General features: G+C 43.5%; 1 protein-coding gene across 3 annotated transcripts in view; it reads right to left on the reverse strand.

Moving 5' to 3' along the window:
- The window catches only part of DPP10 (dipeptidyl peptidase like 10), an 882,866-nt gene that overhangs the window by 614,829 nt on the left and 250,411 nt on the right, over nucleotides 1–17,626 (reverse strand). For 2 of the 3 annotated variants that reach the window (XM_049813528.1, XM_049813518.1), the window contains exon 1: nucleotides 2,109–2,422. The exons of the other annotated variant lie outside the window; for it this stretch is intronic. In XM_049813528.1, coding sequence (XP_049669485.1) covers nucleotides 2,109–2,180 — 72 coding nt within the window. In that variant the 5' untranslated portion in view covers nucleotides 2,181–2,422. Of the gene's footprint in view, nucleotides 1–2,108; nucleotides 2,423–17,626 lie in introns of those variants that run through there. 3 annotated transcript variants of the gene reach the window in all.

The raw sequence follows: 17,626 nt of genomic DNA on the forward strand, positions 1-17,626 counted from the left end.
TACCGCATGACGTCCCTAGCACCTAAGAGAACAGGCAAACAAAGTTGATTCAATAGCAACTTTAACCAAGAAAACCAAACCTGGTCTGAAAAAACCTGATGCAAATATACGGGACTTCGAATTTACGCTTCGTGCAGCCAGGCACAGCAGATAGACCAGTGGATCCCCATGCACCACCAAGGGAGGCTGAGAACTCTAGAGCACTTGGGTAATAATATTTCTATATTTATGATAACTTCCTAATATTTAGTGTGTTTTAAATTGAGAACCTACTGCTGTTCCTCACTACAACCTAAAAGAACAGTCAAACTGGTAATTTGGGGCTTATAATATTAAGCCTGCTTTGAAAAGATTTCTACCTCCAACAACATAAAGCAATTCTGGCAATTCAACGCGTCTGAAATGAATAGAAAGAAATAAAGATTGGTTAAGTTCAAGTACTTTTCATTGTATCTAAAAGCAGTATCCCTCTAAAGGCAAAGAATGTCCCTGAAATTTACGAGCTCTGAGGCTATTTAAAATGATCTTGACTTTTCTGTAAATTCTACTATTTGCATGAAATGTAAGTACTGATGGAAGTTACCCATCTTTTTCAGATAATGAAACTTATGCAATTAATTTATTCAAGAAGGCTCCTCAAACTCAAACGTATTATTTTACCAGTACTACACGAGAATGTGCAATAATGCATACACTTCTCAGCAAAAAGCATACATCTTTAAATTTATTTAAATGAGTGGGTCCCCCGATATCGGAAGGACTACCCAGAAGCTTAACGTGCAGGACTGGGTACTCGGCTACGGGCTTTCTAAAACCTAACTGTGCACAGCTGCTGTCACTGTTGGCGTTTTTCACCCAACGTTAGCGTACCGGAGGAAAATTAAGCTCTGTAGATGCACAGAACGGAGAAAGAAAATGTGAAACGCGCCTCCCCACGTCCTGCAAGCCCGGTTCAGCACGCCGGAGTTCCAAAGAGGAGCGGCGAGTCCTGCTAAGGTGCGGGAAAAAAAAACCCCAAACAAGCCTCAACCTCGCAATACCGTTGAAGTTAGCACGTTTTCAGGTGTTCGCAGGGCGAGCAGCGCCGCGGGGGCCTCACCCGCCGGGCGGCGAGGGCAGGTGCGCGGCTCCGGCCCCGGCTCCGGCTCCGGCCCCGGCCCCGCACCGCCGCCCCTGCGGGTACCGCCGGGGACTTTCGGTGGGAAGGCGAAGAAGGCGCGCACAGCCCCATCCCTCCATCCCTCCCGATGCGTCAGCGCTGTCGCCCCGGAGCAGCGGATACGGCGGTCTGGTAAATGAAAACTTCGATTTTGTGATGATGACGGCCAAGTGTTCCGCTGCTCCCCCGGCACCCATCCTTCACACGCGCAAGCCGCCCCAGACTCGCCCGTTTCGAGAGCGAACCGGTACCGAGAGACCGAGAGACAGACGCCGGTACCCCGGCCGGCCTCACCCCCGCCCGCCCGCCCGCCCGCGGGGAGGCACCCGTCGGGCCGAGGGACGTGACCGCCGCCCGGGCGCCGCCAAAACCCCTCCGGGAAACCTCCCCGGCCCCGCGGGGCCGCCCCCGGCCCGAGCCGCGGAGCGGGCGCCGATGCGGAGCGCGGCCCCGCGCCGCCGCGGGCAGCTCCGCCGGGGGCACGGAGCGCCCTCCGCGCCCCGCTCCCGGGCGCCCCGCACCGCCGCCGGCACCCCCGGCCCGCTGCCCCGGTGCCACCGCTGCTCCCCCCGGTCCCCGCGGCCGGCGGCCCGGTCGTCGTCCCCCCCTGCCCCTGCGTCTCCCCCCGGCGGCGCAACTCGCGGGGAAGCGGAGCGCAAACTCCTGCGGGACCCGCTGCCGCCGGGGGCCGGGGCTGACCGGCACCCCAGCCCCCCGAGGCGGCGCCGGACGAGGCTGGGGCCCCTCCGGGCGCCACAACCGCCCCCCCCTCCCCCCGCATCCCCCGAGACGGCTCCGCCGGGCTCCCGGCTTCCCCCGGCCGAGCCGCTCCGAGGGCGCCCGCTCCCCCCGGACTTTTACCCCCGCTCCGCACAACTTCGCCGGGACGGCGGCCGCCCCCCCTCCCCCGGCCCCTCCATCCCCCGGCGCCTCCCGCCGCGGGTCCCACCTGGTCGGGCTGCGGCGGCGGCGGGTTCCCCCTGCCGCCCGGGTGCGCCGGCTGCTCCTTCATGGCTGTCATCGCAGGGGGCTCGGCTCGGCTCGGCGCCTCTCACTGCCGCTGCGGCCCCGGGCACCCCTCCCTCGGCGCCAGCCGCATGACACCAGCCTCCCCTGGAAGTGGCGCGGCGGAGGAGGAGGAGGAGGAGGAGAAAGGGGAGGACGGGCGGGGGGCGCGGAGCCGCCGCCGCCGCGGCAGCGCCGCTACCGCAGTGCCCCGCCGCGCCGGTGCTCAGGGGGTGCCCGGCCCCGCGGTGCCCGCCGCCGCCGCCGCCGTGCCCCGCGCCGGGGGACGGCCGCGCATCACCGCCGGGCGCCGGCCGCGGAGCGCCCCGCGGCGGGCACGCTCTGCCCGCCCCGCTCCCCTCCGCGCCGCTGCGCTCCCCTCCGCTCCGCCCGCCGTGGGCCGGCCCGCCTCGGCCCGCCGCCGCCAGCAGGTGTCACAGCGGTTCCCGCCGGCCCGGGAGAGACCATCCGCGCCCCCGCCACGGGGGCGTCGCTGCCCGCCCCCGCTGCCGCTACCGCCCCGCGGGGACCGGCCCCGGCCCGGCGGGGGCTTCCCCCGAGTCCCCCGGCTGCTGCTGCTGCCCCGCCGCCGGCAGAAAGAAACCACGGGGAGGGGAGTAAAGGGAAAAAAAAAAGGCCGGGGAGGGGGGGGGAAGCGCAGTTGTGCTGTTTGCTTTTATGTAATGCCTCTTGCCCCCAGGGGCAGGGTAGCCTGCCCTGCCCTGCGCTGCTCTGCGCTGGCGTTTCGGCAGCGAGCGACCCACCAGCCAAAGGTGGGTCTCCCGAGCTCTCTACGGGAGCGTCCCCCAGGCTGAGGAGCTCAGCACGGGGCATCACAACCCTTGTTTTCACGAAGGCCGTCGCCTTAGGAAGCCCATGGCTGTAAAAGGGGTCTCAAGTACCCGTTTTAGCTGAACTCGGCATAGGAGGCCCCTTAGATGGAGCTAGGAAAAAAGGAGAACTTCAGGGAAGACCTTAGGGACACCATTTGCCATGTGTCCTGAAGCCGTATCATCAGTTGCTGACAAGGGGTTTTTTATAAAGACCGATAAAGGAGACCACCTGAAATTTGTTTCTACCCAGCAAGAAGGAACAGTCAAAAATGCAGAAGGTAGGTGGTAACTCAAGGGACGGTGAACGTGAGCCTTTGTAAGGAAGAAGAACCTCAAACACAAGCAAGCGAAATATTTAGGCTTGGGTTGGGCTGTTTGTTAATTCAGATCAGTTTCACGACCCAGCTCTCCGTAGGCAGAACGCAGGATTGTCACTGCGGAGGAGAAGGTGCACCGGGACGGGAACGTATGGCTGACAGGAGCAGCCCCAGGGCTCTCTAAGCCAGCCTGGGTCTCAAGAGACTGCAGGGTAGAAGGAAAGCTGTCAGCACATACTGAGAGAAGTGTTTGATCTTTTTAATATTTTTTGCATCGAGCCCCACAAGAAAGATCACTTCTGACCAGACGGTGAGCGTAATTAATAGCAGTGACAAAGATCTAAGATTTCAGCCTGCGGTGGGAACAGGTTAGAAGGGAACAGGAAGATGACAAGGGACTGAGGAATTACAGACCAGCCAGCCACAGAATACACAGTATTGAGTATTTCCATCTTCCGGTGTCACCCATCGCTGTGTTGACTCCACCGATCAACAGACACAATTTCTCGTGAAGTCCCAATAAAAGTTATAGAAAAAATAATCAAATGAACTTTGCAAGCACCTAGACGAAAACTAGATGACGACTAATAGCTACCATTAATTTGTCAAGGGCAGATCATGTCAAACAAATCCAATTTTCTTTCTTTAATAGGGTAACAGGCGTGTGGATAGGAGAGCAATAAATGTCATCTATCTTGATTCAGAAGGGCTTCCAGCACTCTCTTCCAGGACAGTTTCGTGAGGCAGAGAGAAACACAATCTGAATAAAACTGAGCAGCTACAAAACTGCCTCCACCGCACCATTTCCAGGGGCTCCCAGGCACAGCGCAAGGCTGGAGCGCGGTCGTCCCTCGGTGGTCCGCCCTGCTTGCCCGTGTTTCCATCAGCAACACGACGCTCATCAGATTCACAAACAGCGTGAAGCTGGGGAGGATGCCAAGAATGCTGGAGGACACCATCGGCGTTAAATGCGGTCTTGACAGACGTAAAGACTGGCGAGCAGTTCAGTAAGGACATGTGTGAGGGGCTGTGCGAGGGATGGAGAACAACAGGTTAGATGACATTTTCAAATGAGGAACAGGACATCACAGCGGATCTCAAAACGGCACGTAAGGCAGCGTCCTGCTACGCTGAACCGGACAAATAGTGCGCTGTGACAGACAAGCGGGGCTACAGCTGTCGCAACGTATGGAGAAATGCTGCCCGTGTCAGTAGTGGCAGGGCACCCACTGAATACAGGGGCCAAGGTCAGGGAACGCGCAGCCACAGACATGTAACAAGGAGAATCAGCGGTCTGGCAAGCGTGCCCTCTGAAGAAGAACTAAAAATCGCTGGGATCAATTAGTCTAAAGGAGAGAAAACTGGAGACAGATATGGAAACAACGTTGAGATGCTTAAAACGTGCTACAAAAGAATGAAAGTAATCTCTTGTGTACATGGTGGATCGGATAAACAGCAGTAGGTTTAAAAAGCAGGAAGAAAGATGCAGGTTAAAGATTAGGGAAAAAAATACTTATTTCCAAAGGTCGGGGAAGGGCAAAGCCATGGACTGGGTTGCCTTAGGAAGTTTGGGGGCCTCCAGCCCTGGAAGCCAGATAAATATCTGTCTGGAGCGATACAAGTGTAGTTGGTGCTGCCTAGGGTAGGAGACTTGTCTAAATTAACTGACTCAATCTCTCTTTGTTGCTGACTTTATGATTCCTTTCCAGCATGACACCAAGCACCACCCGCAGCCCCCTGCCTGAGACCCAGCTGCAAGAGCCTGCGGTGAGGACTTGCATTGCTCGCCCCGGGTGTCAGTCTGCACAGTTGCTTTCTCTCAGCTCAGGAATCAGCCGTTCCTGCGCTTCTCTTCACACCATCTCTGCCCTTACCTCTCCATTTCACATGCCTATTTTCTCGCCTATAATTCATTATTTCCCTAACTTCTGTACCCTTCCTGCCGTCAGCCCTGTCCCTTTACCGTCTTGCCTTCTGCCACTGTTTCTCTTCATAGAATAATCACGCTGCACAAAGAAAAAGCAAAAAGGGCAACCAAGATGGCATCTTCTGTATGCCAATACCTATAGCTTTGCTTTACTTTTGCAGAGCAGCCTTTACTGGCAATCCTTTGTGTTGGCTGCGTCCTGTAAGATTCAGGATCTTATTTTTTTTCTGAGCAATGGATAACATGGGGAGACTTAGATTTTGCCTGTGGCCTCTAGGTGCTACAGTAATACAAATAATAAGTCTTAGAAGCAGACGTGTTCTGATTCATGCTGTTTATGACACAGGTCTATTGCAACTGGACTAATTACTGAGCCCCCATCAGAGCTGAAGAATTCTAATGATTTAGGGTTTGAATGGGCATGTTTCAATAGAGATTACTTTCAGCTTGTTTTTGATGAGATCCATTGTGATGGAGTTGCACTATTAATCAAGAAGGAAAAAGACATTAGCAGTCCGTTTAGCTGAAGCTTCGTTATTTGTTCACAATATATTCCCTGGGAGGCTTCATCACTATAATGGATTGAGATATGGAGCATAAGTTTCATAAAGGTCATGCATGCTGGTTGTTAGGTATTCATAAATCAATTAGAATTATTGGAAATGTATTTTGGGGGTAGGAGCTTGGGGATTGGCTCTGTACACACTGAGTCTTATCTGAAGCTTCTTAAAATCAATACCAAAAATCTTATTAATAGCACTCGATCATCCCTTTTATCGTTATTTTTGAATGCTGGTTCGTCGGTTGATAGTACTGATGCTTTGGGGATATTAAATTAATTCACCAGTTTTCACTACTGCCCACACTAACTTTTATGTGGGTCTTTTTCAGTAAATTACTGTTCAAAAGTCATTTGAGTTAGTTGTTTAAAAGAACAGTTGGTTTACAGCCATTAATAGGACACATCTTTGAAGCTGGTACTAAACTGACGCCATATGGGTAAAAGCAATTAAGATGTACAGTATTTATGTTAGTTTCTTGTGCCATTTTTAACATTTTTTATCCTCACAGTATTCAGCAAGGAAAGCACTTAAGGTTTGGGTGAAATAGCTGCAGAAAGAAATGGAATTATGTTCTTGATCCGTTCTTCAGAGTCATTACATTAATTCATCTATCTTTCAACTGAAATGCTATGTTACACACTCCCTGTAATTTCCTCCATCTTCCTCATCACACACAAGATCTGGGTGCATGAGTCAAGACAACATGATGGTTTTATCTTCCACATAAACTGAGTACCAACTCCATCAGAGTATTATTCGATCATTACAGCTTGTTTCGCATGATGACTTAATAACATACATGTTTTGTTGAAATAGGAGACTAATATGTAGTGCCAATTTTGGACAGGCAGCAAGTAAGCCAGAAAGCCCTTAGGGGAGTTAAAGGGCTGGACATATGTGCAAAAAAGAATATAGTGGAGTATGCCACAAGTGAGGAGAATTGTCCCTTTTCTCTCTGAAGAAACCCTGGGGGTTTACTACTCTCCTGGCCAGCTACCACTTCAGGCTACAACAGTTACTGAGAGCACCCCTAGGCACAAAGCGCTGCACATGTGCCACGTGTTAATCACCCCGGTTAATCACCCCAGTGCCCTTGGGAGGTGCAGTGTCTGAGCTGAAGTAAAGATATAAAACCTCGCTTTCAATAAAGTCCCGGTTATCGAGTGATTTAACTGCCTTGTGTCACGCAGATGCTGCCGCTGTACAGATCACCACGAAGAGGCACAGTCGTTACTAGCACAGTTGAAGTTCTTGTCCCTTCCTTTGGGAGTGAGTTTTGTGTTTGGTAAGTCTGCTGCTGCTCCAGCGGTGGAGTTTCAAAGAACAAAACTGGAACGGGTGGAACAGGTGGGTTGGTTTTCTGTGTATTTTATATGGCTCTCATCACTGTGTAATTAATAACTGTACAGACCAGTGAAGATGTAAATACTATTTGATTGCTAATTATAACCATTCTCATAAAAATAAGAAGCCCATTAGACCTTTTACATCTGGTTGACCCATTCCTACAAACAGCGTCTGGTTTTTCGCCATGAAGTCAACTGACTGAGATCAAAAGATTCTAGCCTAGAACTTCGGGTTTGTATCTCTCTTAATAGCAGCGTTACCGCTCAGGCTCTTATGACCTGAGGAAAAAAGTCTCCCCTCGTATCACCCACAGCCTCTATGCAGCCCAACACCAAAGAATTTATGAAAGCTTGTAAGGTCATGGCTTGAGAGCTTGTCGGTGGCTTTTTAAAATCAGGTCTTATGAATATACTCTGATTATGGATTTCTAAACCCTTTTAAAGCTCTAGCAACTGGGCTAAAAAAATCCTTGAAATTATAAAGGTGAATTTAAAAATCAAGCTAATGTGATCTAAAACCAAGCAAAGTTCAGATGATTGTTCTTCACTGGTGTTTTAAGTGGATCTGTGGGCTTGCAAAAACTAAAAATACTTGTCCCAAGGAGAACCACCCTGAGTCACACGAACCTGAAAAACAGACAGAATGTGGTTTTGTACAGAGTGCTTTTTAAATTATGGTTTTAAATGACAGAATACTCAAACTTTGCTTCTTAAGAAATTCTTTGATAGAGGGAAAATTCCAGGCACCTTCTGCATTGAGAAACACATTGTATTCTAATACCTGCTTCAGTGAAAGGCTATTTTCTTTGTGAATAAATTGTACTCATGTTTTTCTCTCCTTGTCTTGTTTTAGAAAAACAATCAATGCAAACACTGAGTTAATACAAATAAATGCAAATATATTCCAGCAAGAAAGTTACAGGACTTATTAAAATAGACGTGCAAGTATTTCAGCAAAAGTATACAGAACAGGACTGCATTTCTAAAAAATACCTCTCGTTAACCAATAAAATGCACGGCCAGCATTCAGGAGCGTTTGAAGGAATAGTTCGTGACAGAAGAACACAGGAGCTGCGATTTCAGATCTATGGCACCCCCTCTTGATTACCTAACAACGTATGGCGTCATAAATCACAACAGTTTCCGAGAGAAACAGATACACAAAACGACCGATACCGCAGCCTGAAGCCGGGACTGGGGTGGCCGCTGCAGTGGCCGGGTGCCCCTGTAGATGTCCTGAGGTATCCAAACCTGGCAGAGGGTCCTGCAGGACCTTCCTCCCCCACCTCTTTGTGAGCAGTAGCCAGAAGCCAGGCGTGCTTTTATACCATGTCTTTATGGCTACGGGGAGGAATTTCGCACATTGAGAGGAAAGCTTTTCAGTTGCTGCTATTCTGACCAGCTTGATTGTATTTATAAAATATTTCTTCTTACCAGCGTTGCAGGGAGAAAATCTGCAAAACTTAACTACGAAGTGAAAAACAAAGTAATAAGTATATTCTGACAATAGTATTTGTTCAAAGTTCAAAGGGAGGGCATGGCCTACTCCAGAAATCTCGATACAAATGTATTAGTAGATTTTAAGTCCTAATGGCAGCTAGCTCACAGCAAAAGATCCTGATGCGTATTTCACAAGCAGTTCACTAATATGAAACAGCACCACTCGTGCTCGTCACTAAAACTATTTTTACTCAGGAAAGCAGTTATAAAAGGTACAGATTAGGCGGGGAAGAGGCAAAACTAGATCTTAGATTTTGAAACATGTATTTCCCCTTCCCTAGCCATTGCACCGTATCTCTAACCTGGTGAAAGTTACTCTAGGAACCCCTCGCCCGTGAAGATCTGTTGTAGCAGAGTTTGCTATAATAACTTTCAGCTTACTTTTTAATTCTTAAGAAGACACCTGAAATTGAGGGGGAAAATAGTACAATTTGTATTGAGGAGGGAGGTGCATAGCAAACAAATTTCAAGGTTCAGATCTTTAAAATTCTCTTGATGCGTATTTGTAGTAAAATATATGAATCCAGAAATATGAATGTATTGTAATCATATATGGACAAATCTGTCAACTTTTTACAGATTAAATCACGTTAGATTTGGTCAACAGGTGACTGGCCCAGGAACTCAGAAGTCTCATATAGACATAGGTATAAATCAGAAGCGTGTCTAGAAAAAGCAAAAAGATTACTAGTGTAACCTCATGGTTAAAACCACAAGTGGTAAGACTGATTTTTTTTCTCCTTAGTGGTTGCCATACAGCTATTTTTTTATGAACTTCATACAGCATGCATGTACAGTAACATTAAATGGTTCATTGAGGATCTCCTTTCAATGGTAAATAATTGATAAAGCATTCAGCCTAATATTCCAACCCATTTTATGGCCTAGACCACAGTTTACAAAAATGAAATTGCCACATTCAGGAATCTAAGATCTACTTGCTGCTCTGGAAGACTTGTCAGATTCACAGATATTTAACCATGAGGCATGCAACTAGGAAGTAAGTGGGATATTAAAAAGAGCCTCAAGAGATTAGGCACATCTTTATTACTAAAAGTTGCCCATATTGAATGCTTAATTTAATTGAGCAATTTTGAAAATGTGGCCCTTATACATTACATAAATCAATAGGAAGCCCAAATTTCATTTGCTAATTTGGGGGGTGGGGAGAAGGAAGAGTAGGATGAAAAAGAAAAAGAGAGAGAATGAAGGGAGTTAAAAATCAGAATAGAATTGTAATAAAATGCCATACCCTACAATAAAATTAAATTTGGGGAAAAACCTAAGTGAAATGTTTTAATAGCATTGAAGTATTTTCTTGCTGCTGAAGCAAAATTATACATTTTCCCTATTATGTTATCTAATTTAGGTTCATTATTTGTATTACATGGAAGTAATATTACGTTAATTTTACTACATTGTAAAAATCAAAATTAATTTAAGCCAGAAAGTTAAGGAAAATGTTTTAATACCAATACAAATTATTCTCTGCCTCTTTTCTAAAATTTTGTAAAAACCTGTATAATCCCCCAGACCCTCCTGATCAGACTTCATGCTTGCAGGATGATTGTCCTGTGAAACATTTTCCATCCAGCTCTAATTCACTCTACAACTAAACCAACAAGCCTTATGATGCTAGCAATGATTAAAACCCAATTTTCTATTAGGATTTGTATTTTGCTTTGAAATAGACATATGATTATGCACTTACTTTATGCTGAAAATTATAAAAATCATCTAACACTGGACAGTTTGGCTTTAAAAACGGTAACTGTTGGCCACCATAATTCTAGGATGCCTTAAAACATTGCAGGGAAAAAGTGGAGAACAGCAGTGCCTGTTCTCTATTCAATACTCTTAATTCTGATTAGCAGTCAGTGGATAAGAGTAGGTCTTAGCATCCCAAAAGACTTATTCCTACATCAAAGGGAAGGAGAAGAGATTTTGTGTAAAATTATACCACTGAGCTTTTTTCCATGATGTTATTACAATATGAAATGGAACTGTCACAGAACTATATGATAAGAGCCTATTCATCCATAGCAGACATTATATAATGAAGGGTATCAAACATTTGTATAATAACACACACACATATTATCCACGATTTGTATAATACCTTTTCTTTCCCAAAGGATCTGAAAAATGTTTTACAAACTGATATACAAATTATCCATGCAGAAAGCTATTCATCCATCAAGGAAACACAACTACAGCCCAAGGCAAAGCAGAACAACTACATAAGTACACACAAAAACCTTTAGTAAATGAAGGAAGTATTCTCCAGTCAAGACCGTGAGGAAGATGTTAAGTATACAGTATGTAAATACACAGGATTTAGGAAGAACCTTGCTTTCATAATCCTGATTCTAGAACAGAATGCAGTAGGATGTCTCTTGAACACTGGCAATCACAACATTAGCTGAAAGTAAATGCTTAAGTATATTAAGTATACTAATAAGAATGCTAGGTGTAATCTTAAGTATGTATAAAATTAAATATTAAGAAAAATAAGAAATGTATTAAAACACAGCAATGCAATATATCCAGCTTCATACTAGAGGACTGGCTTAGAAGGAAGCATGCCAGTGCCTCCTGAGAGAATAGGAAACAGACCACATTTGGGGACCAAAAGCAAGTAAAGTCAAGACAATGACTGAGAAGTCAAACACTGATTAATGGCTTGAATAAGCTATACCTACTAGAGGGCTTATCCAAGCATCTTTTCACAGTTTCCCTGGAAAACTTTCTAATATGTACTTTTTGCAGTTCTGAGACTAGTTTATTGTATGTCTCCATTCATGTTGCAAAATACTGGTGTCACATTAATAAAAAAAAAAAAAAAAAAAAAAAAAGTTATGTTGATGCAATTTATCCCAGAAACAGAAGTATCTAGAAAAGCTAAAAAGGAATAATTAAATGAATACAGCACTTCACTCGGCTATAGTCTACTCAATTTCTATCAGCACAAGTTTATGCAACCAAGTGTTTGCAAAATAAAAAATATGACCCCAATTCAACATTGCCATTTGGATTGCACGCGGCTGAACTCTCATTTCAGTCCTGGTTCTGATGCTGGTGACCGGACATTTCATTTGGATAATATTCTGTGATTTTTCACAGCGTTTTCAGCTTGGCAGTCATTTTAGCACTTTTGCTCAATAAAGAAGGTGGCAGAGATACTTAAGGGTACTTGCAGAAGTCATAGAGTGTGATTTGAGGCAGAAAAGAGCTCTTTCCCTTTCAATATAATTACCAAGAATCTCTAATTAGAAGCAAAATGTGTAAGAAAAACACAGACAGTGGGAAAGTTAATATAGTTGGAGACTTAGGAGGACACATTAAGAAGTGTTACAGAAACTTTGGGACTATTTTTAACCTTGAGAATTGGACACAAACCTCAGACTTCCCAACTGTGTTGATAGTGTCCTCTCAGGAGACTTACAGAGGACCACATACTGCCACACTGGTACTTTGATTCTAAATAACTATCTAAAACCCAGCCTCAGCATCATTACTCATCTGGGAGCTACATTCAGAAACCCTCTTGAGGATTTTGACAGGCTATCGGGCAGGAGAGGTGGATAAAGAATTGCTGATGCTTCTAACCCTGGAGAATCCAGTAAGTTTGAGAAAAAAATGCTATTAAGGAGAAGAGCTATCCTTCACATCACTCCTCTAAGCTAGGCTGATACAGTGAAAAAAATCACACAGATGAGCAAAAAAGTGGATATTATGAAAGTCTGAAACTCTCAGGCCAGCTATTTGATTGCGAAATTGAAACAGAATTATAGGAAAGGAAATAACGGAGCCCCCAATTAAGTATCTAAAGAAGTGATATGTAAATGCCATGAAAATGAAAAACAGCTGCAAGAAGCTGAAGTTTTAGCACACAGTCAACAACGTAAGCAGCACTATAGCATTAATGGGATGCACTGCGGAACTGGGATTTTGCTGTAGAAGGGTAATAAATTGTTCAAGAGCAGCAGGAGGAGAGAAAAAAGGCGGCCTTGCCTCTGTATCAATAAGACGTATCCTGGTTCTGAAGTCTGCAGTTCAACAAGTCAGAAGGAATTACTGTCTTCTTGAATGACTCTGCGTAAAGATAAAAGGGACCGCGAATAAGGGTGCTATACTGTAGGGAGTCATTCTTTCCCTATTCAACCTTGAAAATCAAGCACAAGCCTTAGTCTTCACAAATATCCTGAGATTCATGTCTTTGTATTGAAGGGAGTAATAGGCAGAAACATCCTAGGGAAGGATCAGGCGGCAAGGAGGATTTTTATTACACAAATGTCTGATGGAAAAGCAATACAGGCTGACAAAGATATGTCAATTTTCTGAATACGCTGGAGACAGTATTTTCCAAAAGAAAGGAGAAACCACCAGAGAAATAGAAGGAACGTAAAAAACTGGTTAAGAATCTAAAGTTGGAAAGTTATTCTGATGAGGTGATTAGGAAAAATGAGAAAAAGGTAAAAGAAGATAGAAGTCTTAAGCAAAGGCAGACTTCAAAAGAAGAAAGAGAAAAGGAATAAGGCTGATATTTCTAATACTTTTGTCACACACAAAAAACTGAGACCAGATACTTAGTTAACGATGTGCTTACTAATTATGAAGCCCAGAACATGAAAATAAATAAATAAATAAGGTCATTAAATAATTAAATAAACCAACATTCAAATCAACAAATCAGTCTCACTCAGAAATATTTGAAGCTTCAGCTATCGTCGAACCATTTAAGAGAAATCTCCGAGAAGTTCAAAAAGACAGGGTAATTCTGGTGGATTGGAGAATGACAAAAACTCTGCTTGCCTTTAACAAGGAAGAGGAGAATTAAGTATACACAAGCAGCTTATTCTTTAGTTCTCAGAAAGAAATATAAATACAGAACTTAAGTTTATAGACGATAAGGTGATAAAAAGAACAGCCAGCATTAATTTATCCAGACCAGGTAATATCCAGCCAATCTAGTTTTGCTCTTTAACAAACTGTGGATAATCAGGAGAATGTGCTGTAAGACTGCAAGAACAATACCATATGATTTTCTCATAAGAAAATGTCAGCCGGTTGACAAACTATGTGAAATGTCAATTCTTAATATTTAATTGCCAAAAGGGGAAGTATTTTCAATTAGGAGCTTTCAGGGACTTTTGTGCAAGTCCGTCATTATTCATCATTATTTCAGTTATTAGAGAGTGTTCTTATGGACATTTGTAAGTACAAAACTCAGACATGGGAATGTGCATAAAGGTGGATTACAAACAATGTCAAGAACAGGATCAGAATTGAAAACAGGCTTGAGAAATGATCCAAAATCAACAATGTGAAATTCAATCAAAAAGTGTGTGAAGTGCTACCCATGCAGAGCTGCAATCAGATGCACAAAAGCAACACGAGGACAAACTGAAGTCTAAAAGTAGTAGAGAAACATTGTTCCATGTTCCACGTTGCAGTGAGCCGTGAGCTAAATACGACTCGGCAGTCTGATGCTGTTCCCCAAAAAGCACACGTTGGTCCTGGGACAGATGAATAGGAGGGCTTATAAATATGCCAGCAAAAAAAATTATTTGATATGCTTAATATCAATCTTGTGGGTCTGTGGTTGATTTTGGTCACTGCACTACAAGAAACAAGATGGGGAGCAACAAGACAAGTAGTTAAGAAGGCGTGAGATCTGAAGAGCAGCTAAAGAAATGGGATTTGTTTAATCTAGAGAAAACATATTTGATTTGATTTGATTTGCCTAGATTTGGTAAATCTCCCAGTAGGGGGAAAAGTGTTAAAAGATGGTGGATGCCTGTTTTTTCCAAAGCCTGTTATGGGGAAAGACAAGCGTTTTCAGTGCAGGAACCACAGGAATGGTTCAAGAGCATGTTTCTGATGACAAGGAATTTCCCTCATTACCGATCGGATCTTAATTGACCAGGTACTGTCAGAGGTGGTTTACAGGCTACTTCAGGAATGGACAAGAGGAATCTGAGGAGTTCCTTCAAACCTTCAATTTTCATGATTCCTGGCATCCCCTTCCCTTCCCTCCCGCACTCCTCTCTGCATGGTAGCTGAATATGATCCTGAATTAACTTTTCATCCATCCTTAGATTGCTGTATAAATAAATCCAATGACACTTTACCACATACCTGAAATTAAGCACATGCTTAAGTGCTTTGCTCAACAGCAATATACTTTAAGCACATACTTTAAAAGTCTGCAAACTGTGTCTTTATAGCTTCCCAAAGTCATTACAACAGTGACATGGGTCTAAATTATTGCTACACCGGAATGTAATTGCCTGCTGTAAGAAAGGGACCTAGAAAAAGGGAAGAAGAATGCAAAAGACGACTGCTAATCTTTATTTTGTATGTTCATATTTTTTTCAGAGCAAACTGGTGAAACCGATAGTCTTCTGCATAGTCCTGTTCTTAGAAAGGTATTTTCTGAAATCAATTGCCATGCAAATTTTAGGTTCAATAACCTTCACCTAAGATACAGGTGACTGCAGGCTGTAGTACTCCACTACACATACATGAATTTAAGAACAAGTTGTGTACACCTGCTCAAAGCAGCTTTATGCAATAAACTCAAATATAATTTTAAAGCAGAAGGAAAGGGGGGCTTCTCTGAATATTTGAGGGATTTGAACCTAAAAAAAAAATAATTGGATGGCTACTTTAATGCTACCAAACATGGCTGGTCTCATAATGACTTTTGGGGGAAAAAGATCTATGACAATCCATATGCTTTTCATCTTTTTTTTTTTTTTTTCCTGGCTCCTTCTTTCACTCCTACTAAACATATACTTATTTTGACCCTTGGGTTTGAACACTGACAGTTACTTTGGTTTAGTCAATATTTAGCTGTCTGATCAAAAGACCTTCAACAAAAGTCAATATCTGTGTTTTCTTATATGGTAGCAAGCAAAAGAAACTGCACCATTGCAATTTACTATATTACCTGTCAGAGTGCACAGTCTTTTTTTTAATTGCATATTTTATGATATGCTTAAACTGTACTTAATTACTTGCTGCAGAATGAAATCTTTACAAGGGTATTCCGTATTGCATATTTCAACTTGACTTTAAAGAATGAGATGTCTTAGTATCTTCCTAATCTTGAAGCACAGTCTACCATGTAAAGAAAAGCATATTTAAACACAAAGATTTAAAAACTATTTCTCAGAAAATCTGTCACCATTGGACCTTCATGGAAAAATGATAGGAAGTAGAAAGGAGGACAAGAAACTCTTTATCTAAAAAACACATCATCAGAAAATTATTAGTAATTCTTAGTGTTCATACAGTCACTGTTGAAAGTGGCATTATCAATGACATGTCATCAAGAAGAAGAATTGCAAAGCCACAAAGAAGACAAAGTAATTTGCAAAAGTACAGTAGGCCATCACAATGATGCCATGATAGCTTTAAGTGATAGAAATTCTATGTATGTTCATGTATTAAATAGTCTAAAATGGCTCTTAACCACTGGTGGCAGGTCATAATTTGACATCTTTCTTAATACATTAATGACATTTAGTGATTAAAAATAAGTGTTTGATAACACATCCAAAATGTGACTTCTTTCCCACAGAGAACTTGTCCTTGTTTGCCATTTCTTGCCCTTTAATTGAAAAAAATAAAAAAAAATCACAGCTCTAACTGAAGAAAATGGAAGTAACTATCCACTGCTTCATTAAAAAAGAACAGCTTAAATGTACATTTTGGAGGTGGTTAATGAAACAGTTTCAGTACGGTTTACACTATCTTATCCAGTAGCCACAATGTTCTATAACATTTACCGCTTAACAGAGAAAGAAAATTGTGAATACTTTGACATTCTAGAATACTTTTGTTCCTCGTGTCTAATCTGGACAATATTCACTGAAGTTAAAGCTATTTCCAGACTCCTGCACTTCTTCAGAGTAACTCGGTTAGCTCCAGCCTCAGCCAGCACGACTCTGGAAGCAATAGGTAAATAAATGTTCAGAGACTGACACCCAAAGAGAATCTCCAAATCCCGCCAGCAATGGCTATTTTGCTGCATCGGTGCTGATCTTAGCTTCCAAATGCAGAATTGGGTACCTTGTTCCAACAGAAATTGTAAGACTGTGAATGTTAATTGACTGAAACTATTCAGGTTAAAGTGGCCTCCAGCTCTCCATAGGTTTGGTGAAACAATTCAGTATTTCAAAGTACCTGACAGAAGTGTTAACTTCTAGTGCTTAATCTCAAACTATTTGACATGAAGTACATGGCAAGCATGCAATATGTAGATTATTTAAAGCAGAAAATAAGACTTCAGGGTCAGCCTTCAAGTGAAGCTCAGCAGTCATTAAGCATGGGAGACAGAACTGGCTTCATGCCCTCTTGCAGCATTGGCATCTCTGGGACACTGATACCATTTCACAGCCTTAACATACAGTGACACTTACAAAATTATCGCATACCAACTACCCCTTTGCACCTAATCTTTGACTTCTGTACCTAAGGACAGAATAGGTGTCCTTAGATTTGTCTTCTTAATCTTAACATAAGACAATCCATCCTTCATAAGAAGTGGGGAAAAAAAGAGGGGGAAAAAACATTCTGAATTTCCATCTTTTCCTCCTGTTAGTGCTCATGAAAGAGCACTAACATTTCAAACCCTTCTTAAGAGCTTGTCAACTAGAGCAATAATCAAATTAGAAAATGAGGCTGCACATTTCAGGAGCAACTGCTCCAGTTTTGTTCTGTTCTAACATGACAGGTTGTCTGCTGGGTTTGCCTCTGTGGCAGCAGAAGGTAGCCCACTTTTGCTAAAACTCAATTATTTCTCATTTCCAGAGAATAAAGAAAACAAGTTATGCTAACTCTTCAAGCTATCTTTCTAGTGAATATTCCAGTGAATGAATACCTCTAGTCATTCTGTAGTATTATAAATGCCAAATATTGAGCCTACTTTACTGTTCTTCTGCAATTTTTGCAATCATTTACATCTCT

This window comes from Accipiter gentilis, chromosome 1 (genome assembly GCF_929443795.1).
Source record: "Accipiter gentilis chromosome 1, bAccGen1.1, whole genome shotgun sequence".
Lineage (NCBI taxonomy): Eukaryota > Metazoa > Chordata > Aves > Accipitriformes > Accipitridae > Astur > Astur gentilis.